At 43.6% G+C, this 26,898-nt stretch overlaps 1 protein-coding gene across 1 annotated transcript in view; it reads right to left on the bottom strand.

Moving 5' to 3' along the window:
* The window catches only part of cyp26b1 (cytochrome P450, family 26, subfamily b, polypeptide 1), a 37,903-nt gene extending 11,852 nt beyond the window's left edge, over positions 1-26,051 (bottom strand). Inside the window, exons 1-2 of the mRNA XM_006803409.3 lie at positions 24,764-26,051; positions 6,875-7,099 (exon numbers count right to left, since the gene is read on the bottom strand). Of these exons, the coding sequence (XP_006803472.1) occupies positions 6,875-7,099; positions 24,764-24,967 (429 nt within the window). The 5' untranslated portion in view covers positions 24,968-26,051. The remainder of the gene's footprint in view (positions 1-6,874; positions 7,100-24,763) is intronic.
* Between the last annotated feature and the right edge of the window lie 847 nt (positions 26,052-26,898).

Below are 26,898 nucleotides of genomic sequence, written 5' to 3'. Positions count from 1 at the left end.
TGAGCTACTGTAGGACCCGTGAGTCAGGCAGTCAGTGTGTGAGCAGGCAGACGGGAGACTCTGAAAGGTAACTACAGGTCAGACAAACACACACATGTTGAGAAACACACACGCACACACAGTTTCTCTGGCTGCCAATCAAACACAGTTTTTTTATGTAGTGTCACTCTGGGACGTTCCAAGTTCCACACAAGACGGGAGTTTGTGTGTGTGTGTGTGTGTGTGTGTGTTTTAGTGGGGGATTGTTCAATACAACAGTCATTTTGCTGCACCACAAAAACGTGACTGTCTTCTGTAGCCTGCAGCGCAAAGACACATGCTTAAAGACACACTCACTCCTGTGCTCTCTCTCTCACACACACACACAGATATAGTCAGACACACACTCGCACACAGACACAGTTGTCCTAATAACGCCCATATGTCTTAAATTATGTGAAAGTGCTGCGAGCTGCTGGTTCCACAGACATGTAAAGACTCCTTTATTCTTTTCTCTGCCCTCCTTTCCCTCCCTCTTTCTCTCTCTCTCCCTGCTCCCACCTCTTCCTGGCTCTCCCTGCCCCTTCATCCATCCTTTTTTTCTAAACCATACTTTTTATTCCTTTTTACTCATTTCTCCTACTTACAAAAGCAGTCCCTGTGTTTTTCCCTGCTTCTATTGTCACGTTGAATCACAAAGTGATTGCTTTGCTGATGAGGGTTAAGGTCAATATTAAGCTTAATATTTCACCCCGTCATTTACTTTTAGGAGAAAGGCACGCAATAAATTTAACTTTTAATTTTTTAACAGAATATGGAAATATAGAGCAGAAAAACTAACAGCAGTGCACATGTTTAACGTGCAGCTACAACACTGTATTCAGGAACACATCTCTATCTAATTCAGGGTAATGGGGTGGCTGGAGCCCCTCCCAGCTGTCACTGGGTGGAAGTCAGGGTACACGCTGGTTGCACAAAGAGATTCACACCTTCAGCCGATTTAGAATCACAGATGAACCCAACATACACGTCTTGGACTGTGGGTGGAAGCTATCCTGCAGGAAACCACGCAGGCACAAGGAGAAAATGCAAACTCCACACAGAAGAAGCTCCTAGACTCAAACCCAGGACCTTCTTGCTGTGTTGCAATAGCTCTAACCATTGTGCCACTGTGCTACTGTGTATTCATGTCAAGTAATAACAAGCTTTAATGCTGGACTGCTGGATTTTCACTTTCTGGGTATTGTTGAGTATTACTTTTCTCAAAACTAAATAATCTTCCTCGCGTGCAGTATTTCTAAGACAGTGTAGTACTGTACTGATTTTAAACTTCCACTGGATCTTTAAAAAGTATTTATATACACTTTTGAAATTTTTAAGAGGGCCATGTTGCACCTCATCTGCACTATAAACAGCAGTTTCTTCAGGCAACAAGAGGATAAAGTGTAAATTTGATCTTAGCAATGATAAAACCTGGATTTAAAAAAAGGGACGCACAGAGTGGGCTTCACCTCAGTCCCACTTTGCAGTGCCCTCTACTGGTGATGAGCAGAAGCACAGGAGGCTGAGACAAACATACAAGGGCTCCATGCAAAGAATCATCACCATCGCAGCACTTTCACAGACATCACATCTCTCTGATTTCACTGTACGCTTATTTAAAGCAAGCGTTTATGGAGTTCCTCGAGAAAACCCCAGCAGCAACCGAGAAAAGGTGTCAGATCGAGTCAGATTCTTGTCCATTCTTCTCTCTACATCTCTATCTTTTCTTTGTCCAAGTTGTGTTTTTCCTCGGGCAACGTTTCCAAAAGAAAGAATAACAAGGGGGGAAGGAAAATGTGGAGAAAAACAGGAAAAGAAAGGGATGGTATGAGGGAATGTGAAGAAGTGAGAAGTATCTCGTGAAGCTGAAAATAAAAGTAGTGGCTGCCACAGTCAACAGAGTGTTTGCACAGTGTTGTTCCATCACAGAGGGAAACATTTCCACTGAGAGCCAAGTAGGACTCTCTAAAGAAGCATGTTTATAACCGTAGCCTGCTTCTTTAATTTAGCCCCAACCAGCTGCCTCCTTCCCACTGTCACCAAGTTCTTGCTTATAGGGGCGTTACCTGATTGTTGGGGTTTTGTCTGTATTACTGTGCGGTCTTTACCTTACAATATGAAGCACCTTGAGGAAACTGTTGTTATGATTTGGTCAATATAAATAGAACCAAATTTAATTGAATTTAAAACACTGATGAATGCAATGTGTCCCAAAAAAAAGGGGGGGGGAAGTGGTCAAAGCTAGCAAATTGTGTAGCATCTTTCCTGATGTGACAGTGGAGACCAAAAACAGAGTTACAACCTCTAATTATTGAACTTCAATTTTTTTAAAGCTGGAAATAAAAGAGATATATCTCTAAACTCTGATTTTTGATTCTGGCCAAGAGTCATTAACCTAATCGAATACCTTCGTGGAGTTTAAGCAGTCTTGCCGTGCCTCTAGTGTTTGCACAGATCTGAAAAAGACACATTTCATTGGAAAGTCTGATGTCTGCATGAGAACAAACACTACGCTCAAACCCATCTAGTTGTTCATCCAGCAGGAGCAAAGATCTTAGCCTACACGACTAAAACCCACCAAAATAAAGTCCTTCAGTTCGCAGCAGAAATGCAAACGGTATGTTCGATGTTGTTTTCAGTCAAGGATGATGTGTAAGTCCTGGCTGCCCTTGTTAGGCTCTGATTGGCCCGTAGTGGAAAACCAGTCTACTGTGGTTCTTTGATGGAGTTAGTTTCCTAGCTTAACACGGGGTTATATGGAAACTGGCTGGCTCTGTTGATCCACCAAAAAGGCTAATGTGCTGTGTGCAGATTGTTTTTCCATATGAAAACCACAGACACACACACAGAGGAGACACTCTGGTCCAGCTGGTCAGACAGTAAACCAGTTTCTTATTTTTCTCTCAGCTGATGGTGTTTCGCTTCTTTCTGTTGACTTAGCTTTATTATCCAGAAAAACAGGAGGGAGCCCGCACACACACACACACACACACACACACACTTGTTTAAGCTGCTGAAAAATGGCCAGCTGACCTCTGGCTCTCCTTATAATATCATTCATTCTGTCGGCCCTCCTTATATTGAAGTGATGTGTCTGTAAATCCCACAGCAAGCTGAAAGTCACAGTGTAAACACGCGTACATTTGAAGGACCCTGTAAGCCACCCGCCTCTCTGCACCTGCCACAAGCTCAGTCTATTGGTTTTCTGATGGCTCTTTAAACCTACACGTTCACTAATAGCTCTCTTGAAGTCTTTCTAGTTCTGTATCTGCAACAAAGTTTAAACAATCCCATAAAATGTTGTTTTGTTCAGGGGTAGCTGCTAAATGATGACTTAAGTGCTTAAATATCCATATATATTTATCTAGCTAGAAAGTGACTAACTTGGCAGCAGTGGTGGGTACTGATCCATGAAGGGATTGGTCGGCACTGAAGCTAAGATGATGTACGAGGTGGCGTGGAGGCCCACAAAAATCAAAAGTCTTACCTGAACTTGGCTGATTTTCTAGGGCATGTCATGACAGCTTCCAGGCTGCTTTTAGATCTCTCCCTGAAAGTCCTGAAAGTTTTGACCAGTTGTGCTCTGTGATCTTACCACAGGCTCGAAACTTGTGCAGAGAGAGCAAACATTCTCTGCTGTTTCATGTAGAAGAGCATAACCGGTTACCAGAACCGGGTCTGCGGCCACGACTGAAGTTTTTAGCTCATCCCTCAGAATGAGACTGACACTGCAGAGAAAAAAATACTGTCTCACCCCAGAAAAAACACAGCCTGGACTGAGATGCTTGTGTGCCATTTTTTTCCCTCATCACTATGCTCCACGTGACTTCATCAACTTGAGGAGACTCAAAAAGGCAAAGGGGAGGGCCATTAGGAGATCTAAACATATCAGTCGTGATAAAAATGATCCAGAACTGCGGGTTTCCCGATCATAAACAGGACAGTAGACAAGTTGAAATCAAGTTAGATACAACAGTCGAATATTCGGGGACATCTTGGCTGGAGGCCAGAGGTCACGAGTTTGAGTCTTGCTCAGAGGCACTTCAGCTTAAACTTATGAGGCTAAGCAACTTTACTGTGTGTGTATCCATCCAAGGCAGCGTTCAGGTGTGTGTGTATGTTGGGCCCCCACAGAAAGCCCCTCTTTGTGCCGTGTCGGAGGCAGCCTTCCTAATCAGGGGTCATTACATGAGGTTAGTGCGGGGTTCTCCAGGGAGAGGAGAGGGGATCAGAGCTCAGATTAGACCCGACCAACCCCTCGCCTGTCCCGGGGCACGGCAGCAAGGAAACCCGACCCCGCCTCCAAACCCCTCCAAAAAAACCTTAACTGTGTCTGCAGAGAGAAAATGAGAGACTGATTTACAGGAAAACACTGGGAGCTCTACTTCTTGTTTTTCTCGTTCCGATTCTTGTGCGTGATGTTGCGTGTGTGTGTGTGTGTGTGTGTGTGTGTGTGTGTGTGTGTGTGTGTGTGTGTGTGTGTGTGTAAGAGAGAGAGAAAAGAAGGTTTGTGCCCTGGGGATAAGGGGGTAATAGGAGGGAGAGGTAAGTGGCTGATTACCTGAAATGGTCTTGGCACAGAAACGAGAGAGCCAGAGAGGAAGCAAGAGACAGAAAAGAAGAGAGAAAGTGCACGAGAGAGATAATAATAATAGTCAGGGGGAGAAATGACAGAAAATTAAAAAAACTAAAAAAAAAACGGAAACATGAGGGCTGTCTCTCGCTCTCTCGCTCGCTCTGTCCGAAGGCAGATGAGAGGAGGAGCAGGAGAAGATGGAATGATGGAGGGGTCGTTCTCACGCTTCAGCAGCCAGGATGCTGCTGATAAGAGTGAGCGGACAGGATCAGCTTTACACCGATACTCTGTCTGTTTGCGCGTCCTGCCTCACCCTTTGTGCAGAGGACTCCGAATGTGTGCACGTCACTGTCTGCCACTTATTCCACAGCATGAATATTGATGAGCGTGTTTGCATGCAGTTGCAGCTGCTGCAGGATGATGTGCACATAGTGTGTAAAGAGATGAAGAAATCAACAGAAAATAGAAAACTAGTTTGGGACTCAATCAAAGATGCAAGTCCGATGGTTGCCTTTGCAAACAAAAATAATGTGCACATCCCAATACCCAATTTTTTTTCACTCAATCATTAGGAATTAAAAAGTTGATGTTCCATCTATTAATTGTTTGCATTTAAATTAGGTCTGCTTTTTATTTTTTATATTCGATAAAAGCGCAGTGGTTCCGCCCTCGCTCCAGACTCCCTGTTTTAAGACGTTGTGCTTGATGACAGGTGGATTTTTCACTGTTCTCTGGCAGCTTATAAATGAAATGACTAACAGATTAATATAGAAATCCTATAGGTCTTAATAATTAAGTAATTTTTAGACATAAAATTCAGAGTTTGTTTTTGTTTGCATGTGGAGACAGATCTTCATCTTTGGTAAAAGTAAAAGCCGACTATTTAAGATGTCCTGGTGATTTTATATGTTTTTATTGCCTCACATTTCTTTTGCCTCCGAGAAATGTATTCAAGCATTGTCTCAGGGTGAGCATTTGATACCCCCGTGCATGCTGCTGCATGAAGATGCAGTTCATATGATTACCTTCAATTCCACACTTCGTGTTACAAAAACAAGGTACAAGAGAAAAGCCGGTAAAAGTTGGGACCATTAAACCTCATCAGGCCAAACAAGACAAGAGTTGAATTATCTTTATAACTTGTGTAATTAATCTTATGTCTCTTTTGTGTTGTATTTTGTGTTCTGGGTTTGTATTTGTGAATCCAGGTGGGTTTAGCCGCAGACATTTCGAGGGAGACAGATCCTTTGCAGCATCTTTTCAGGGCTGTTTGAACCGTCCAGCGGTGAGTCTTTCTTTCAGAGTGCTGCTTTTAGTTCATACTGAAGCTTTGTAAGAAAGCTGGTTTTATACATTTTGGGGGCCAGGGACCTCTTAAACAACGCCCTGATACGATAGCAAGCATATATGCTTCCTACTTCATTCTTTTCAGTGCTCTCAAGGTTGTCCCCCTAAAGCGTCATGTGACGAGATGATCAGTTTCTACCTAACATAACGTAAAAGGGAATAAAGGACCTAACTCAGCGTTTCAGTCGATATTGAGTTAGGGCTGGAGTTTATCGTCAGAGTGCAGTTTTATCATTTGTTGCTAATTATTTCGAGGAACTGTTGGCGATGTGTTGCAGGCAGCAAGAGGTCAGAAGCCAAATATAAGCCGTACTTACAAAAAAAAAAAAAAACAGTTGTGCAGATTCAGGAAACACTTGAAAGTATACTTTCATTTTACTTATTTTCTATCGTGTCAGGTGAGTACTCTGGTCTCCAGAAAGTTCAAATATTATGCTTCAGTTTAAAACAGTCTTTTTTGCTCCTTCTACTATCATGTTAGAATATCAAAATAAAGTTGGAAGCTGGTGTTAACCTTCTCACATTGAAGACAGTAGTTAGTTGTATCCAAGGGCAGAGTCATCAATAGTGATTGCATTTAAATTAAATCAGTAGTTGCATTGTTATATTTAAGTCCACATATTTCCTCTGCCTAAAGTATTGAAATTATAGTGCTGCATTTTTTTTTGTGCTGCTAAAAATATAAGACAGAGACTGAAATGTCTTACTAAACACTTTGTATAGTCAAATGGCTTAAAATCAAAATATCTACATCCTGAAAATATTTAACTTTTGATTGGTTTAGGATGTAAATTTTCCTTGGTCAAGTTGAGTCTTTGCAGTTAGCACAAAGTGAAGCATTAAAAGTAAAGATGAACACACAAATACATGCGTTCGGTATCTCTGTATAGTTGTGTGTGTTTGCAAACTTAAATTAACACGTGTCCTGACCTTCCTCCTCTTGCGGTGGATGTCTCCGATGCTGTTGGCCAGTGAGTTTGGTCCCAGCAGCGTGGACGTGCTCTGAGGCCAGTCCACCGTCACCAGAGTGTGCTCGCCCATCAGCACCTTGCGCACGTTCTCTGCGCCCGTAACCCGAATCACAGGACGGCCTAGCAGGTGGGTCTTGAACACGTTGCCGTACTTCTGTCTCCGTGATGCATGGAAGCTCGAGCCCTGGACAAAGGAAAAGAGAGTAAGCACAGAGATCAATCACAGATCTAACTTGTAATGCTGAAGACACAACTCACGAGAGTCGTTTTAAGATATTTTCTACGGTATAATGAGCAACAGTTCTTTAGTGGTGCTGGAGGATTAATTATATGAGGCAGTATGTCACAAATCCATATTAAAGAAACTAGTTTTGCTCATAGAAAAATAAACCTGGTGCTTTTCCATTCTTCTTCCTTCAACATCTATAAGAAAGTCGAAATTCTATTAAGAAAGGAAGAAGAGAAAGATGGGTAGTTTTAGAGAGCACTGTTGGGACTGAATGCTGGAGTTCCCCTTTGAGAGAAGCAGGTGTGAGGAGACGGTAACAGAAGGAATTTCCCAAACACTCCTCACCCTGTTTCACGGAAATCAGAGGAACCTTTTCAAATCCTGCTAATGTAGATCGCCCCCATCTCCACTTCTAAATCTATATCTTTCTTAATATCTGACTCAAAGAAATCTTTTATATTGTCAGCAGTTTAAGGGTTAGTGTATTCTTAACATGAAATTCCTTAAAATTTCGTGATTCTAGCCATCATCATCATCACTGTTACGGAAACATTGTGAGACGAGGTTTTAATCATGCAGAAATCATTTTTAAAATTGATGAAATATTTCAGTAGACAGCCAGCAGTTGCTGTCCTCAAACAGAAGATGGTCAGATCCAAAAAGGCTCCTCAAAACAGTGATACCTCACCAAACTGATGGGGCCTACTCTGAAAAACACTCTCCTTGCCCTCGACCACCGTTAACAAAAGATGCTAGTTCTTCATGCTTTTTGCACTTTCTAATAATTTAAAACAGTCTTTAGGATCCAACCTTCACCCCAGCTTTTGATCTTCATCTCTAAAAGGTTTCAGTAAGTACTTTCTACTCTCTCTGTGGCTCGGGGCCCAAACAGACTGGTGAGTTCTCCACATGCTAAAAGTTACTGAGGTTTCCATCATCTCAGCTCTCAGAGAAAAAAGTAAACTTAAACCAACTGAAAGCAGAAGACTGCAGATGTTTAAGGAGCCTGTATACATCAGGTTAATGCAATGAAAACTGATTCAAGTTGCCTTTAGGGCACAGGCAGAGATCAGTTTTAACATCGGCCCACGAGCGGTGAGGTTAAAGGTTCTCAAAACATTTGCAGTTCAGGCTTAAAATACAGTAAATGAAATTTCTCATCCTGATGAAGAAGACTGACAGGAGACTGCTCGAGGATATAAGAAGTTTCAGCCTCAGACTGCTCATTTTTGGCCATTGCCACTTCAAATCTTTTTCTCCTAGTTCATCAACTGAGGTGGAGCTCCAAGTTGTCAGGCCTGGGGAACCCAAACCCTAAGATGAATGGACTATGCCGGCAACTTCTGATGAATGCTCATGACAATCTACATATTAACAATCATGCAACTGAGCTCATGGCTCATTGTTAGGCAATGTTGCTAGTGTCAGTCATGTTTATAAGGTTAGGGAAACCAGTCACTTGGAAAACTGACGAAATGTTTCGCCAGTTGAAAACGTCCAGATGAACGGGATCAGTTTACCTGAATTATTGAGGAGGTCCAAACGTCCACAAGATGTAGTTTAACTTGTAGCACATTAAACTGCATCTTTCTTCACAGGGTTGTCACTATTTAAATCACAGAGGGGATTTCTCCTTCTCAGATTTTTTTATTTGAAGGCAATCAGAGAAAGTGAATTTTCCCTTTTTCTATAAGAAGCATAGTGCTTGCTAGAATTACAGGTAGAGCTTCTGGTTTAACTCGGTAGTAAGAAGAAAATTTTTTTAGTGACAGGTGTGTGATTTCTTTTTAAAAAAAAGAGAGATTAAGTGCATGTTTTATTCCTATAAGCATCTAGATAAGCGTTGTTACACCCCATACCTGCAAAACTGGGCAGTTCACACCAAAACAATGTAGGTGCATGAGCAATACTACGAGCCACGGAGAAAAAATCGAATTTCTTGCTGGAGAATAAAAAAATAAACATTTGTCCCTGTTTTATGTTTTGACCCATCACAAGGAGCCACATCGCCACATTTCAGGGCCCCTGTCCCACAGTTTGGACAACCCAGGTTGCAAGCACAAACCCCAGAGGACCGAAGCTGGAGTCAGTTAGCAAGCTGACCTGAGTTCAGCTTTGACGTTGACCTCTAAACGGTCTGGGTCACAGCAGAGTGAGAGGGAGCCGACCCCAGAACTGTAAATGGGCTGTTTGAGTGAAAAGAATATATAGCCGCCTGAGAGGCTGCTTACTGTGTTACACACACACACACACGTACACGGGACATACACACTGAGTATAACAAGGCATTATTCAAATGCAAGTATTAACACACATGTGCATATAGACTTAAAAACACACACTCACTCAAGATTAAAATAAAACAATCTTTAAAAACTCAGAAACATGGAAAGCAAACAAACACGTGGAGGCCCAACTGCAAATTGCCGTGACAACACTAACTGGTTTGACCCCAGTTTACTCAAGGGAAAAGAGATATTTATGACTGTGAGGCACACAGACACACACACACACAAATATATATGTACACATATATATTTGTGTGTGTGTAAACATGAAGGCAAAAGGACAGCCTGTAAGGCAGTTTATTCACACATCAACACAAAACAGACAAGGAGAGCATTTTTATTGGGATTTTTGTTTAAAAAAAATCAGAATAACTTTAAACCTTCCTGACACAAGCCAACATTACGATAAGCTGTAACCCCCGACACTACAAAACAGTCGGCATGTGTATGAGTGCAGTTATAGGCAGCATGTTTGTGCTTGAATGCGGAGCTCAGAAACTAATTTTAGCAAGTAGTTTGTTTCCTGGTCGAGGGCACACCTCTGGCAGCAGCGGCGGTGCTTTTTGTTTGTGTGCGAGGGCTCAAAATGTGTCCGCTCACTGATTCCGGTCAGCGGTGTGATTACTGGCTCATAGTCCTAAAGTGAAGCCTCGATAGATTTACTAAACTCCCAATCAAAAACACCTCGCTTGGCCAAGAGGTTTTAAAGCTGAGGAGGTGCTTATGGTCTAAATTAGGACTGACTTTGTATAGTATATAAAAAGTGTGTGTGTCTCTGGTTGGGTGTAAATAAGTGTTTTACATTCGGTGCATAGATGTTTGCAAAGGGGAACTCAGTGGAATTAGTAGTGCATGTTTATAACGTCACACATTTAGAATAAATTACCAGAGGCTGAGATATTCCTGCTTTTAGTCCCTATGAAAGGTTCAGCTCCAAACACACTGGTAAATGTTAAAGACATGTCTAATTATCAGAGACATATTGCTCACTTGTGTTTGAGCAGCGTCCGGGGGACAACCATGGGAATAGATAAAGACTTTGAAGGGGGCTAAAAGAGGCAATGGAATAAATGCAATCTCAAAACTTTATATGGTCTTTCACATATTTAGAAGAATGAGCTGGAGAAAACTGAACCCCTCCAAGATTACCATCAACTAATAAGAGGGATATCGGTTTTTAATTACCTGGTTCTTTTGTATGACCTCTCACTTGCAAAAAACTGGTGGACTCCACCTTCAAGCACAAATGAAATATATCTTGAAGGCGGAGACACCAAATCATATTAAACAGCTTGAAGCGAAGGTGGGTAAAATAACTGGTGACATGAAGTGGGTCAATTGATGGAATAGAATTCAAGTGAAGTATGCCGTCGATAGCCATGTGGCAGGGTTTGTAAAAATATTAGAGGGTTACCTAGGCAACCAGAAGGTAGAATGTCTCCTGGCTACCAACCATCAGCACCAAAGTGATGCACTTTGTGTATGGAGCCCCTTTGAAAAAAGCAACTACTGTCAGCTGCTCTGTTATGCTGCTCTATTCCATAGTGTGCTGTATTCAGCATGCCTTTACCAATACTCCTTGGATTTACATCTTTGCAGGAAAACCCACGACCCTAAACGAACACAGCAGACACGCAGGTGAAGCTCCTACTCCTAAAGACTGGTAACAGACCGGTTTCAATCCCAGTTTCCACCCACAATGAAGTTGCTGCAGTAAAACTGAGTCATTTTTGCAGAAACTAACAGCCATGTCATTTTGATTCCTACAGCTCAGCACGGTGTTAGTTCAGGCAGGCCAAGAAGCTAAGCTGAGCCTTTTACATGATGTCCTTGTACACATCCAGGCAGCAAAACTCATGTAAGGCGTGCTATGTATCAATGCTCCTTCTGCAAGCCACATTTCAACCCACCTCCACCCCCAGCACCTCCTTTTCATACCACCTCTTACATCTCTGTTGTGTAATTGGTTCCTGCTGCTGCTTTCCATTACCATATCACCAAATATAAGCTGGAAATAAGAGTTGTAATTAAATAGTTTTTTGACATCAGAAAGACAAACAAGACTCAAACGGTTTCTGTGGCAGAGGATAAAGATGCGACGCAAAACACCTGCTGAACAGCAACCAATGACGATCAAGAGGTGATTGAAGCTTCCTTCTTCCTTCATGACTGCTTATTAATATCAGTCATTCATTTCTTTCTCTCTTCATCGCAACGTAGCTGACATGCTAAGGTTTCTCTGTGTGAAGTCGACCTAAATTGAGCACAGATGCTTTTGCCCGCTCTGTACGTCTGGCTGCTGTTTTCGTGCTGCTTTGAAAACTCTGATTGCCAGACTGCTTTTATTGATGAGAAATGCTGTTAATTAGCATTCAAGCTCCTCACGCCCCACTGTCCCGCCCTGCCGTGTTTCAGAGTGTTCACTTGAACTCGAGGTGCTGGCGTTATTTTATTCACACTGGGTTTTATCCTGCAAAGCTGTCCGACAGCTGCCTGATTCCTGGTCGATGTCGTCCACCTGATAGTCGGCTTAAAACTGTAGAAACCATCCAGTTTCAGTGTAGCTGGGACTGAGTTGTCTTTAAAGAGTCTATTTTTGAAGCCGCATTCATTCATTCATTCATGCACCTTTGCAAATTTTGGGGGTTTCTTTTTCTCTCTGTCGATGTGTCTGGGTACAAACTGTTGGCCCGAGCTGTTTTCACAGCTCCTGTACACTTCCTGTTTTCACTGCAGCACACACACATTAACAAACACACACACCAGGTCGACCGGCTGGCCTCTAGAGCCCTCAGGGTGTGTGTGTTTGAGTGCGTAAATGTGTGTGTTAGAGCAGGGTTGTTTTCCAAGCTACATTTTGCTGCCACATGGATGTAGAGTGGTTTAGTATGTCTGCCTGGCAGGCCTGCTGACACACACACACACACACACACAGTCCAATTCAAAGGGAGTTCCTCAGGCAGCCAGACAAGGCTCCCTTTCACCCTCCAAGATACAGCATCAGATTGGGACGATTGTGTACTTTTTTTGTGCGTTCTGTGCGTTACGACTTCTCTTTCCATTTCTCTGTGTTTTCTTTTTAGAAACTCACACACATTTTGGCAAATGCTGAAGGTTTTCTTCTGTCAGATTCTCTGCAAGAAAAAAAGTGTGTGTGTGCTTGAGTGTGAGCATGCGCCAGGGGTGTGGTCTGGGTGACATTTAGCTTAAAAGGTGAGAAGTGTACAGCCCCCGTACCCCCACCCCATCCCTCCCTAACCTCACAACCTCCCCACCGCTCTCAAAACTGGCCCAACACACACAGGGAGCAAGCATGGAAAGTTGTGATGTAATGACGCCACAGTTCTTCTGCAGGAGAACACGTACATAACTGTGCACACGCACACACAGATTTGTAAACGTAGCCGTCGCGTCTGCAATCACCCTGATTGGTTCAAACACACTTTCCCTCCAAACTCTGGCGAGGCGAAGCAGCCGTCACTGTAAACACTCACACACACAAAAAACCCCAAACCAAAATTGGTCCCACAACATAACGGCTGATTTTACCATCGAGGTCACAGGCAACAAACTCTGATGTGAGCTGAAAACCATAAAGAGGTTTCTCTTAATGACGGTGGGCATAAAGTTTTTTTTTTCTTGTTACATAGCAACTGGGGGAAGTACAAGCTGGCTATGGGAGCCGAAAACATCACGAGGAACGCACCTCGGGTTTTATTTAATTTTATTTTTATTTTCCAGCACCGTGCAGTCAGAAGCTGTGAATAACACTGGAATCAAGCCAGAGAGCTCAGGGTGCAATCACACCCCTGCCGCCGCTTTACTGTTGAACCGTGGCCGACTTTGTGAGGGTTTTCCAGCACAAGCTGAAAGAAATTCCTGCAATTACCTGCAACGCCGTACGCCAGTTGGATGCTTTATGAAAAGCAACAAAACTGACGACATGTAGATTTTATTTTGGATCTGCTATAAGTAGCTGGCTGTGATTAGATAACACAGCTAATACCAGCGAGCATGGCCTCGAAAACATTCACAGTTGATTTTAACAAGTATAAATAACCACTAGCCATTTTTTTCTTTTTTTTAGGTATTTAAAATAAATTCAGGTCCTTTATTTTATATCATTTTAAGTGGGTTAAATTTGTTTCTCTTGGTTTAAATTAATTCCTGTTTGAACTTTACTGCATATTAGCTCCACGCATTTAGCAAATGGACAACAAATAAAGGTGCGTGTGTGTGTGTGGCTTCACTTAATTCTGCAAAATGTCTGAAGTGCATTCTACTCTGACTCTTAAAAACAAAATAACGGCGCTTTTGCTGTTGTTCGTTGTTTGCATGTTACATGGAATAAACAGCAGCGGCGAGGCCTGGACCCAAACTGGTTCACAGTGTCATTAATAATTCCAATTTATTACTGTTGCCATGGCGATGCAAGCAGTTTAAAATATTTCTAGACCTTGACAAGCTGTTTGAATCCAAAACTCTCGATATGAAGGTTTTGTGACTTTTGCGGTTTGGTAGCAGCAGGCTGATTGCATTTTTTTACAGACATTTATCATGTGGATCGATTATTTAAGGGGAACATCTTTTCTAAAAAGAAGGGAATCTGGCGGAGATGTTTTTATCATAATAATCAACAAAATTTTATGCACACTAGTCTGTGTGTGTGGTCAGTGAAATTCCCGTCAATCTTCTCGTTGTAACAACCTGTACACCGACATTTTCAGCCATTCTCCCTGTTCTTGATTTGAAAGGACGAAGTGGGTTTACTTCAAAAACAAAACTTTTCTTAACTTAAAAAAAATTTAAAAATTGATGCTTTTTTCCACACACTTTTTTCCATCGGTCTCACCCATAAACTCCCCATTCACTTTAAGATAAGAACAAAAACGCTGTCATTGGGTTTAGACAAGCGAACACAGCTTCAAGCTGGACCCTGAGGTGTGGTTAAAGGAGGGTTAGAATAGGAGGGTTAAAGGTTTTATACACACAATGGGTAGGGGACAGACTAAAGGAATGGCCTTGAAAGATTGTCTGTGCGTGACTACAGTCTGGACAGCGTTCTCGTAGCCGCCAGTGTCCGCTTCTCTAGAGTGCTTTTATCAGATTTTTTCTCAATAAAGGAGAGCTACACACTCACATTTCAACAGAATTTCTCACAAAAACCAGCGCAATCACAAAAGATGTCATAAAATCTCAGTTTCTCTTCTTTTCTCTCTCTCTTACACACACACACTCACACACACTGTCCCGGCAAACCCTGCTAGCGCGCCGGCCGTGCTAAAAATACCCCCGTCTGTTCTGTTGGGGTTGGCCTGGGGGCGAACCTGGGCCCGGGCTTATAAATGTCCTCTTTGTAGTGCAGTGGAAATGTCCAACAAATGAGTCTTTTATTAGGGCAAGACAAAAAAACACAGCTAATTATGTTTACTCAGATCAATCCACGCACACACACACACACACTGGCTTGCTGACCAGAGACAGTGAGAGTAAGTGTGTCTGTGTATAAGTGTGTATATTTAGAGAGTCTATGAAATACAAATATTGGGGTGATGGTTAGACGGAGTAGAGAAACAGACAGTTGTAGGAAATTCACCAACAAACCCGGGGAAGATTTTTTACCAGCTGCAGAAAAAAATGAGGGAGATGAAAGCTTTACTGTGTAAAGAGATAAAGCAGCTGATATAACAAGAACAAATATTTCAAATTAACGTCAGGGAGTGAACCCAAACTTGATGTTTTGGGGGATCTATTAAATATATAAATTACATCTATCTTTTTCAAGGCATTCCCAGAGCAGTTGAAGGTTTCCTTGAATGAAAATGTTTGACTTATTAACTCGGTGTAAAGTGCACACGATGCAGTCGACATACACAGACGCTATACTCCGATTTAGACGTGCTCGTAAGAGTTTTGTTTTGTGACATTTCCTGCTAAATTACCAGGAAGAAAGAGTGCATCCTGAAGACTTTGGTCTAAATTTTTGCTTTGCATTTATTTTCTGTGATTTAAACGCATCCGTGTTTTAAAAAAATCGTTATAGTTTCTAAATTAATGGTTAAAAAGTCATTTTTTCACATCAAACTCCAGTCACTTTACAGCTTTGTTAGCAGGCTCACACTTTAAAATGCTTTAAAAGTTTTCTTTAATCGAGCTGCGTGCACTAACATTTTACAAGAAAGCCGAGTATGAGCCCCAAAATATTATATTTTACACAGTGACACTGACAGAAACCGTTTTACTTCGGAAAAAACAATTTGTAGTAAAGCAGTACATTTACCAACGCGAGTCGTTATTTTAAATACTTATCAAAAGAAGCTGTTTGGCTTTTGTTTTTAATTTAAAAACGTAAGTTAAATATAATAACTTGAATATAAACCTTACATCAAACAAACTTAAGAAAGCTCAGATTGAACTTGTTGACCACATCCGGCTTCAGCCTCGCCTCCTTTTTACCGTATTCTGGTTTTACGGTTGCTCGGTTGTTTAGTTTTATTGACGCTTTTAATCACGGCTCCTTTCAACACATTCAAGGCGGCTGGTTTCCAACAAAGAGTATGTTTGTATGGGACGTGAGACACGTCAGTAATAATATAGTCAGAAATTTCAGTATCGATATTTCTTAAAAATGAAAGCAAACTGTACATGTTAGGTTTGTCACAGCATCGATCGTGTGATGGACAGAGCTACGATTGTTCTCATTGTCTTCTTGCATTCACGAATTACCGTTTTCTGTCCTTGTAGCTTTTTTTTGTAACCCCAAAATCCCTGTGAAACGTGCATGTGTGTTCACTTTGCTAAAATGGAGCCAATCGAAATGTAGGACATTGCCTCGGTGGTGTAGGGCTGGGGACAGTCGGGTCACGCTTTCTGAGGTGCGTGCGTGCTGCTGTCATTGTGTTGGACTCTGTCGGTGGCGTTTCTCGTTAAAATGTAAATGTGTGGTTGTCTTAAGCTTTGCGCTTGCATTTATCTGTGCTGTATCTGACACACCGGGAATTTCTGAGAGGAATGGATATCCATCAGACTTTAACTCTTTATTGTCGTTGCACAGACATATTTGTACACAGGTACCGTGAAACTGCAGTACGGTTGGACATCGGTGCTAAAGAGGAAGCAAGCGAAACAAATGTACGAGGAAACAACGAGTTTACTGACTGTTAATTCCCTCTAACTGAAGAAATGACAGGTACTGAGTGCCGGCCTTGACCCTCCTCTTCACATCGTTGCAGTTTGTTAAAAGGCAACCTTTAAGACGCAAATGGCAACGTGAAGCGATGTGAGGTAGCTCACGGTTAGCTTGATGCGCTAACGTTACTAGAAGTGAGCAAAAGAGAATTTAAAACCCACAAAAGTCACAGGCGAAGAAGCAAAAACATTCACAAGATCTCTGTCCGTATGATGCTTGACTGATAGGAAGGGGAGAATATATAGTCTGGAAACACACAGACACATACAAAAAACCCACTTTTATCTAAATCAAAGGTTAAAAAATGAAAAGTGAAAATGCTGCGAGAATAACTGTGGAAGTGCGAGGCAGAGGAAACGAGGTCAAAGGCTGCAAGGGAATTCCTTCTCTCTTTTCAACTGTCAATCATTCAGCTGGTGCCAGAGATACCAAGGAGCCAGTGTGTGTGTGCGAGGGGGGGGTTGTGCGTTTGAATGGTGCGATAGGTCCTCAACTTGACAATGAACCCCCGTCCCTTTGCAGTCACGCCACCACATCAGAGAGAGACACCGAGAGGAGGAGGAGAAGAAGAAGGGTTAGGAATGAGGGGAGTGGGGTGGAAGAAAGAAGAGAAGGAAGGAAACTAAGGTAAGAGGAGAGGAGGAAAGATAAAGAATGAAGGTGGGGGGGGGTTAAAGACGGAGGGAGAAAGTGTGAAAGGGGACTGAGCGTGGCGGAGGAGGCGGGGAGATCGGGATGGGTGCTCGTTTCAGAAAGGACGGATTAAGGAAAAAAGGGCTACGGATAGTTCAGCCAAAAAACGAGGAGAATAGAGCGAGCGAGCAGGAGAGAGAGGGAGCGGGTGGGAGAGAGAGGGAGAGGCTTGGCCCCTGACCCGGGGACATTATAGAAAGGGAGATTATGGTTGTTTAAAACTCTCTAAGCGCTAACCCCGGGGACCCGAGCTAATGCCCTGACACACAGACGCACCCCAACTACAAGCCAACACAGACACCGTGTGAAAGTCCACCAATATCCTTCAGCTGATATTCCCTCTTTTTCCTTCTAAATGACCAAAACCAACAAGGACTTGATCCTCCTAGCAGCTGCCATCTGACACGTCCTGTTCCTCCATTGTTGTCCAGAGAGTTAACTCTCATTTCGCTGAGTAATGGAAGCGCCACTTTTCTCCTGCGACCTCTGAGCCTGAACTTGACTTCGGATGCTGCGACTGGAACCCAAACAGGATCTCGTTTGCGCTGCTTTTCTATCTTCTTCTGGAAAGATCTACTTGACTTGGTCCCATTTACAAGCACCAAATACTCATTATAGCACCAACTGTAGATCAAGCCGCTGCTGAAAATAGTTCCTAACACTTTTAGCGTTTGCTACAATGCTGTGCTCGTCTGTTTTTTAGGAGCAACTTCCTGATTTCTTCAGTGACGCTTGACAAAAAGTGGGGAAAGCGGTGTGAAAAACGCAGCAAGCATTGAGCTCTTTGGTGAGAGTTTGTTAACAATAAGAAAATAAGAGAATGAAAAAACATCCTGATCTTTTAAAAACTCGAGCTCTCTGTGACACACACACACACACACACACGCACACTCATTGAGAAAGGGAGATTAACACTGGCCTCTATACTCGGCCCAGGACAAGAGTGTTGAAGGAGGGAGCAGTGTGTTCTCGGGGTGAAAGAAGGGGCAAGGGACCTGCTGCCAGTACCTCCTGCTAATCTGTACAAGAGGAGGGAGGAGGAGGGCATGGATGGAAGGATGGATGGATGTAAGAGTGAGGGGGGAAAGGAAGAAGAAAAATAGTGATGAAAAATGTCATTATTGATTGGGGGAAAACAAGAAAATGGCAAGACGTAGAGAAGCAAAGGCTCGAGGAAACAGCAGAGAAAGCGTGGGGAAAAAATTAGGTGAGGCTATTTTTGAAACACTGAAATCCAGAAAGTTAGAAATGCCTCAGATATTTGAAGAAGATAAAAAACAGAAGGCTGCAGGGAAGCAGCACTACGGGACTGAAAAGTTGGGGGGGGGAAATTATATCACGAATCACGCAGAGGATCATTAAATGCACTTAAAATGTAAAGTCGACTATATTTACACAAGACGGTGACAGGAGGTTGTTTTTTTTTTCATTATTAAATTTAAGAAAATTGAAAAAACGGAGAAAAAAATACAACGACAAAACGAAAAACATAGAGGAGCTTGAACACAGTTTAGCGGGGTGTGAGAAGAAGAAGCGTCCTCGGCGGTTCAAGGGTCCTGCCTTGAATGTTAACACTTTTACCCCCTGTGTCCGCTCAGTGAACTATGTATCTCTTACCCAGTGAACATGCACTTGCCAGCTCCCTGCCACGCCACACAAGAAAGACAGAGAGAAAGAGTGGGTTTATGATCTGTATGTGCTCACACACTGCTGTGCATGTGTGGCCAATTAATTGTGTCTTTGCATGTGTGCTACATCATCATACTCTATATGTGCGCCTGCTGCATGTTATATGACTTTATGCACACACAGACCAACACAGCAAATGGAAAGACTCTGAGTGTGTGTGTGTGTGTGTGTGTGTGCCTCAGGACTGTGTAACCACAGCTATGCAGCACACAGCGGGCTGGACCGCAGTAATGGAACCTACTATAGATGAAGCCACCAGTCCTCACAATCCCCCCTCTGTCTGAGCTGCTTAAAGGAGCAATTCGGCTAAAAAACAAAAGGCCTCACATGCGCTACGAAGCAGAGGAGCTTCGAGGTGGTCGTCTGCCGTCGGCATGAGAGAATCTTGCGTCGTATACGACTGAATTTTGAGTTTTATGATGACAATTTGTCGAGATCGTGAATTGCAAGCTCCTGATTTTGCAGAACGAATCTGTGAATCTCTGTTAAAATTTGTACAATTGTTCCCAATTTTAAAAAAGTTTAGGAAACATTGTTTTTTAACAACAATCTTTTTTTAAGTTTCATTGCATTTGATTTTTTTTAAATCCAGTGTTTTTTCTTGCATGTTGTCCGTCCTCACTTCCAGCTCCTCACATGCTGACGTTCGGTCAGGAGCCAGAAGCTTCACGTATTGCTCCAGCAGACAACATGACACGTCCCCCCACATGCCTGGCACAGCCGTGAATAGATAGCATGGTTGCTGGTACAGGACACCATGAAATGACCACCATGCCGATTAGGCAAATGAAGAATAAGCTTATTGACGAGGAGATACGCAACTTTTGTTCAACACTGAGAAAAGAGGCGTCTAAACCCAAACACTGACCTTTTCCCTAACGCCAGCGACAAAGCAACAAAAGGAGCCGTATTTATATAGTCCTTTTCTGCTCTGTTTGGGATTGGCTGCAGCTCAGGAGGTAAAACCAGTTCATCTGCTAATTGGAAGGTTGGCGGTTCGATCCATGTCTAGATATGCTGAAACACCCTTAAGAAAAAAATGAAAAAAGTGCTTGTACGAATTGGTGAATGAGGCATGTTGTACAAAGGGCTTTGAGTGCTCAGGTAGAACAGAGAAGCACTGCATATGAATCAGTCCATTTACCAAAGCGCTTTCTTACTACAGCCTTCATTCATCCTTTCACACTCACATTCTGATGAATGTATCAGTGGAAACTTAGTATCTTGCCCAGTGATGCTTCGTCATGCTGAAGGTTTTCCTCCACATCCACCTCCTACTTCAGACTTCTGTATTTACTTATTTGTCCTCACAAAGCCAAACGGTATGCTGGCAAGACTCTAAGCACACTGAAAAATGCTGCACAGCGGGCTGCAGTGAGGCAATACGGGCCTGACCGAGCATCGGTGTCATCCATGTAGCTTCTTAAGCGCTTATCCAGGTGAGGATTTCCAGACGAAGCCAAAGCGAGATACACCCCAGATAAGTCACCAGTCTGTCGCGGGGCCAACATTTAGGACCATTTAGGAATGACCTGTAAACCCAAACGTGCACGTGTTTGGGCTGTGAGGAAGAAACTGAAGTAGCCTTGTTAGTCAAACCTGCCAACTCTGCACAGCTGATGAACACTTCTCAATTTTGGTGGCTTTTGCCTGCATTTATCTGCAAACAAGAATTAAAAGTTGCCTTTAAAGGCTGCTTGGGATGTTGTAAAAGTTGACTATATGAAAAGGTTGGGTTCAAGTCATCAAAGAACACAAACACCTGATGACACCAAATACCATCAACAGAAACAGCCATCACCTGCAGAGGATCTGTAGCCGTACCACCATAGAAGAAGACAACAGTGCAGGTGCAGAAGAAGAAGAAGGAGCAAGCTGTAAACGGAGGGAGGCTGTCGTCACTGTGAGCCACGAGAGAGTGTTTGGGCTGCAGGATTGTTATTACTCTGGCCACCGTCATTGACACTTCATTACAGCCGAACAGACAGAAGAAGGCAGGCGTGTGTGTGTGTGTGTGTGTGTGTGTGTGTGTGTGTGAGTTGATGTAGCTCCATCTGAGCTCCTGGTCGCTATTTTTGACCAATTATGCAAGCCAAAAATGACGACACAAAACATTTGGACCTTCTACTCTGTGTGTGTGAGCCTCATGTTCATTTCTTCTCATCTGACCCAGATTCAGTCCAGCGAGGCTGCTCCACGTACATGTTTGTGTGGTTTGTTTGTGTGTATGTGAGTAAGTTATGAGGCTCCGACCCAAAGAAACTGCATGAAAAACAGAAGAAAGGTTTACCTGGTTACCTAGCAACAGTAGATTTGTTTTGTCAAAGGAGGATAAAAATGTATTTAAAAAACTTCATTGGTTCGACTTATCAGTGTTTCCGATGTTTTTTAAATTCACTTCTTAGCTACCAAAACATATTCCTGGGATCCTTGTGGTGTGGTGACCCCTAGTGGTCGTGGAAGGTAACTGTTAACGAACTTCAACGAAGTAGAAACCCAGCAACATGCGTACAATATTTCAGAAAAAATCCTTTGCGTCCAGCTAAAATTGTGAGGAGTGGAGTGATTAAAACAAAGTGTCCAGATCATCTAACGTGAGACAAAAATGACTTTAAAAAACACTACAAGTCTACGGCCGTACAGCTTCACTCAAAAATAAAAGTTTGTTATAAATTATATGTTTAAAGGTAACTCAGAATCAACATGCACTTATGGTTTTTGTATCATATTTTCTTTTCATATATGTGTGTGCACAGGAAAACATTTATGTCTATGTGCAAAAAGATTAGTACATTATTTCTGTGTGCCTGTATGTGTGTTTGTGTGTGTGTGTGTGTGTGTGTGTGAAGCCTCAGTAGCGCTCCTGCTTGGCACCGTAGCTCCAGAAAGCTCAGGCTCCTAATGAGAGCAGACAGGGCTCTGGCAGAGTGACCACAGAACTATTTCTAACTGCAGATTGCTTTAAAATGGATCCGTCACAGAAATGTGCTGCTGCGTGTGTGCAGGGTAAAAATATACCATGTGTATATGTGTGTATGCGCATAACTTCACTGTTTTTACGCTCTCATAGTGAGAAAAAAAATTCAGCAGCAGACAGGCAGATTTACCAAATGGTGACTGTGTGTGTAGCTAAAGTGTGAGGAGTGGGCAGCGACCGACGACAGACCTAACACAGAATGCTCAGAACCTCCAAATGCTGCTTCTGCTCTGCATGAGTTGTTTTTTACGATCCCAAGTGATCAAAAAAGAAAGAAAATTGAGTCTTTAAGAAGAAACCAAACATTCAAACAGGAAGGAAATTCTGGGTGATGACGCCGCACATAGCTCAGACTCTGATTGGTAGAAGGAAGATGACCACAACAAGTATGGTTGATCTCTAGGAGAAAGAAGAGCAAAAAAAAAACTACATCGCAGTAACGCAGTCCCCCAAAAATGTTCTGAGTAGCACCAAGTCAACCTCCGCAAGCCAGCTTTATGTCTGATGCCCAGCAGGGGGCAAAGTCAGTTTTAATTAAACCTATAGGAAAACAGTGCTAGTGCTTCTTCAGGCCGGGACCTCGCTAAGCGCTTTCCTGGGCAGTTTATGACCTCATTGTTCGCTTCAAATCATCGTCAGTGCAGCCTTTGTTGTGTCGGTTATGCTCCCATTTAGAGAAAAATATGCCTGGGGGCGTGGCTTCCTTAGCGCATGGGTGTGGTGTGACTCCTGTGGCTTGGAGACGGGCAAAGTACTCAACCTGAGGCTTCCAGACAGGATTTCACCAGCCAGTGAGTGATGTCACAGACATCCATCTTCTATCTACAGTCTTTGGACTGGACACGGGACACACACAGAGTGTAGTGCACGCACCTTCTTTCTTTTTCTTATAATCAAAAAGATGTCTGTAGTGGCTCCTGGTACACTGGCTGCTACTGTAAACACAGGACAAGTATTACTGATACCAGTGCCGAAACTACTACTTGATGAAGGCAGCTCACAGCGAGTCATGATTTATGAGATGAATAGTAAAAAATTTGCAAATTCCGAACACTTGTTACCAACCAAAAAATCACCCTGATTCTTACTCTCCACAATAATTAGTTAACACAACAAAACACAACTTTCAGCATTTGGTGTTTCTTGAATGTAAATGTGCCTGCCTATGAAGCACTCTGGCTCAACTTCTGTTCTTTAAATGTGCTATAAGCTATAAATGAAACGGGCATGACAGGCAACACAAGAATGATCCTAAACCAATACCAGCATACGATTGATATTAGCATCGACCCGCCCACCTCTCCTGACTGCGCTGTTCTAAAACTTCACTTTAAGGTTATAAATCAGGTCTGAGCCCTGCTTGTGGGGACGCGGGGTCCTCATAAGTACAGACAGCCTCTTATTCCTCCTTCTGACTGACATGCCTCCCCCCTCCCCTCACCATAAACTTGGCCGTGGTTCCCGCTTGCATTCCGGGAACGCGTCTCGCTCGGTGTCAGATGTAACGCAGAGGAGCACCGCGAGTTCAAGCCCCGCACGCGGCCAACTTGCCTCCGCTCGTCGAGCCTGGCTTCCCTTTCCCTCCTGTCTCTCTTCTTCTTCTGTCTGTTTTATTAGCTGTCCCCTCAGCTGGCGCGCTCCCGGGAGTCCTCAGTAGCGGCACTCACGTGCACCCTGATCTCCTATCACTCACTGGTCCAGGTGTTTCATTTTTAGCCTCAAACATTAAGATTATCTGCAAATTTTATTGATATGGGTGGATGCTGGGGGGGGGGGGGGGGGGGTTAGACAGTGACGCATCTTACCGATTGAGTTTTGGTAAGCTGGATCAATACTACGCATGGTGCAGGGCTTTCCTTTTTTCTGCAGGAATCTCTGACCAATCTACTGAAAACGCGGCGTGTCGGGAACCTTTCTGAATGCAACCAAGATTTTAAAAAAGAAGAAGAAAAGGAGGAGGAGGAGGAGAGCGTGTCCAGAGACTGCACTTTACCCTCGATTTAACCCTTTTACACAGAACTTCCCTTTTCTCATTCCTTCTCAGAACAATCAGCACAAAACAGAATCTCTTTGTGGACACGAGTGTCCTCCTTCTCGGTCAGAGACATGAGTCCCCACGGCTCAGCCTGGACTCGCCACCGTATCAGATGTGATCAATAGACTGTGACGTCGCGCCGCGACTGGCTGATGCGCTCCTGTGTGAGATAATGAGGGGAAAGAAGAGTCTGTGCGGAGCCACCGCTGGAGTGCGGGGAGAGATATTACAGGGCTGTAAACTAATAAAAGATGAAGCGAAACTCTTTGATTCTCCTCTGTGTGTGCGTGTTCACTGTGCATCCCATTCGCGCAGGATGGAGATGAAGCAGCAGATCAGTTTGGGGGGGTTTTTTTGTTTTAGAATCTTGATATTTATGAGTTTCTGAGTTAATGTAACATTGTGCATTATGGGATATGGAGTCCAATTAACAAAGGCTATAAAAGAACGAGTGTGAGGCTTTAAAAACAAAAAAAAGTTGCGCTCTGGTGTTTTTTAAATGAGTTTTCTCCTTTTGCAAACAACAAAAATGTGGCTGGTAAAAAAAAAAGGCGCAGATGTTTGCAAAAATTACTAAAGATGTCAATAAAAAAGCGCAAAACGATCTTTGGGGAGGAATAAATAATTAGATGAGACTGATATCACCTCACAGACACGGAGACCGGCGCTGACCCAGATTCTGTCTCCCTCCACCAAACTCATCCCCTCTCCCTCCCTCCCTCGCTCCCTGCCCAGAGTGCGCTCTTACCTGCAGAAGCCAGTGGCAGGTCTCGCCGATGAAGGGGAAGCCCATGGATCCTTTCGGCATGGGCAGCTTGCAGTTTTTATCCCGCGTGGCCGTCCACCGGAGCTGCCACAGTTGCTGGGACACGGCGAGGAGCAGGGCCATGGACACCAGGCAAGCGGCCAGAGTGGCCAGAGCAGAGACGATGTCGAAAGTGTCGAACAGCATGGTGATGGAGAGCCCGGTGATCTCTGCGGAACTGGGGTCGACTTTCAGAAACTTTGGACAAAGATGCGCTGAAACTTTGTTTTTGTGCTCCAAAAAGGGGGCAAAGTAAATCTTCGTCAAACTTTCAAAGTTCTTTTTTGCGTAAAATAGCGCAGCGCTCTTTTTACGCGCACTGGAGGTGTCAGGAGGCAGCGGCTGCTCTGCTGTGAGAATGAATGAAGTGTGTAAAGTTCCTTTCTGATTTCGTGGGTCTGTGTTTTAAAACAGTCACAAAGTGGCGTCTCTGTGCCTCAGAGGTGCGAATCAGGCTCGGCTGAACTGGGCAGAGACGCTACAGGTGAGCTCCCCGCGTCTTCAGGATCACGCCTCAGCTTATGAAGTGTGGGGGGGAAAGTGAAACTATTAAAACTCGCTTTGTTTTAATGATTGAAACATTTAGGACACGGAATTCTCTTGGCTGGGGTCTGTCCTGATGTTTGAAATATCATTTTTAGTCTCGTTTGTGAATTACTGACTAAAAAGAAAAAGAAAAAAGGGAGATGGAAAAAATTGCTGAAGAAAGAAAAAGAAAAAAATGATCTCTAAGGTGACACGTTTATTTCAAACGCCGGGACTCCCGGGGACACGTGGAAAAAGTGAAGCCGAGCCCTGGAACTGACGAGGGCTTTTTACTTTTTAAAACTTCTCGAGGGATGGAAAGAGTTGGTTTAAGGTGAGAGAGGAAAAAAAATAAACGAAAACTCTTCCAGGAATCGCGTCTCCTTCAAATAATTTTTAAAGAGAAAATCAAAAAGCGTCTTTGCATTAAAAAGTCACGTCTCTGTGGCGCAAACACGAGGAGTAGAAATGTTTAAGATCCGTGAGCGTACAGGGATGCGTGGGTGCGCAGGAGATGCTCAGGAGCTGCCGTCCTCCTTCTCCTTCTCTTACTTTCTGACGTCCACTCTCCTCTCTGTGTACCTTTCTGTTTCTCAGAGCGCTCTCTCTCCTCTCTCTCTCGCTCTCTGGCTGCCTATACAAGTCACCCTCAGTGTGTGTATTGTGCATGCGTGCGCAAGGAGTGTGTGTGCGTCAAGCCAGAGGCACCAATGAGTGTTTATATAGCGTGGAGGCAACTGGAAGGCGAATAGGCGGCCAAGGGCTCCCGTCGCCCCCCTCCAACCCAACTCTACCTCACTCCAGCGTCGGCAGAGAGACTCCCCTGCTCCCTCCCTCCGCTCGGCTCCACCTCTTTCGGGGGCACCCCCTTCTCCATCCTCCCTCCCACTCTCTCTCTCTCCCCTCTCAGGAGAAGGGGTGGTGTAAAGTGAGCAGCAAGCGGCGCAAGAGGAGAAGAGGCTCGGAGCGTGCTGGACCTGGCGGGGTGCCAACGGAAGGAACAGTGAGAGAGGGGGGAACAAGGCTCGCAGTTCTGACTTGTGTCTCCGTGCAGGACGCACTATAGTACGAGTCACCTGCATCAGGACTGATGAGACCTCTTTGTGTTTCTACAGAAGCGATAGAGTCCAAACTGTTAACAGATCCTGTCGCGTTTGTTTGAAAACGTGATTCTCAGCTGCGTGTTTACTCTGAGACGCGTCTTTACGCGCAGGCTGTCTGGAGCGAGCTTCTTGTTTCTTTCTGTTGCGCATGTCAAAACTTGAATCACTGAGCTCTCGAGTGTTTTAGTGTCAAACAGAACTGATGTAAACAGCGTGGATCTGATTTATGCTGACTTTATTTACAAAACATCCCTTTATTCATCCCATATTCTACGCACATCCCGCGCGCTTCATCAGAGTGACAGATTAGGTTCTGCCTGTTTCTTCCCTGATATTTTTTTTATTAAACTCGTTCCCTCACTTTCTCTGATTTCTCTCAGTGTTTGTAAAGAAATGAGTTCAAGTTTAGGACTGGGAATACTGGGAATGTTCGCACTCCAACTAAACCCG

The sequence above is a fragment of the Neolamprologus brichardi genome, chromosome 3 (genome assembly GCF_056152115.1).
Source record: "Neolamprologus brichardi isolate AB-2024 chromosome 3, ASM5615211v1, whole genome shotgun sequence".
In the NCBI taxonomy this organism is placed as follows: Eukaryota; Metazoa; Chordata; class Actinopteri; order Cichliformes; family Cichlidae; genus Neolamprologus; species Neolamprologus brichardi.
This window is presented reverse-complemented; position numbering and strand designations above follow the sequence as displayed.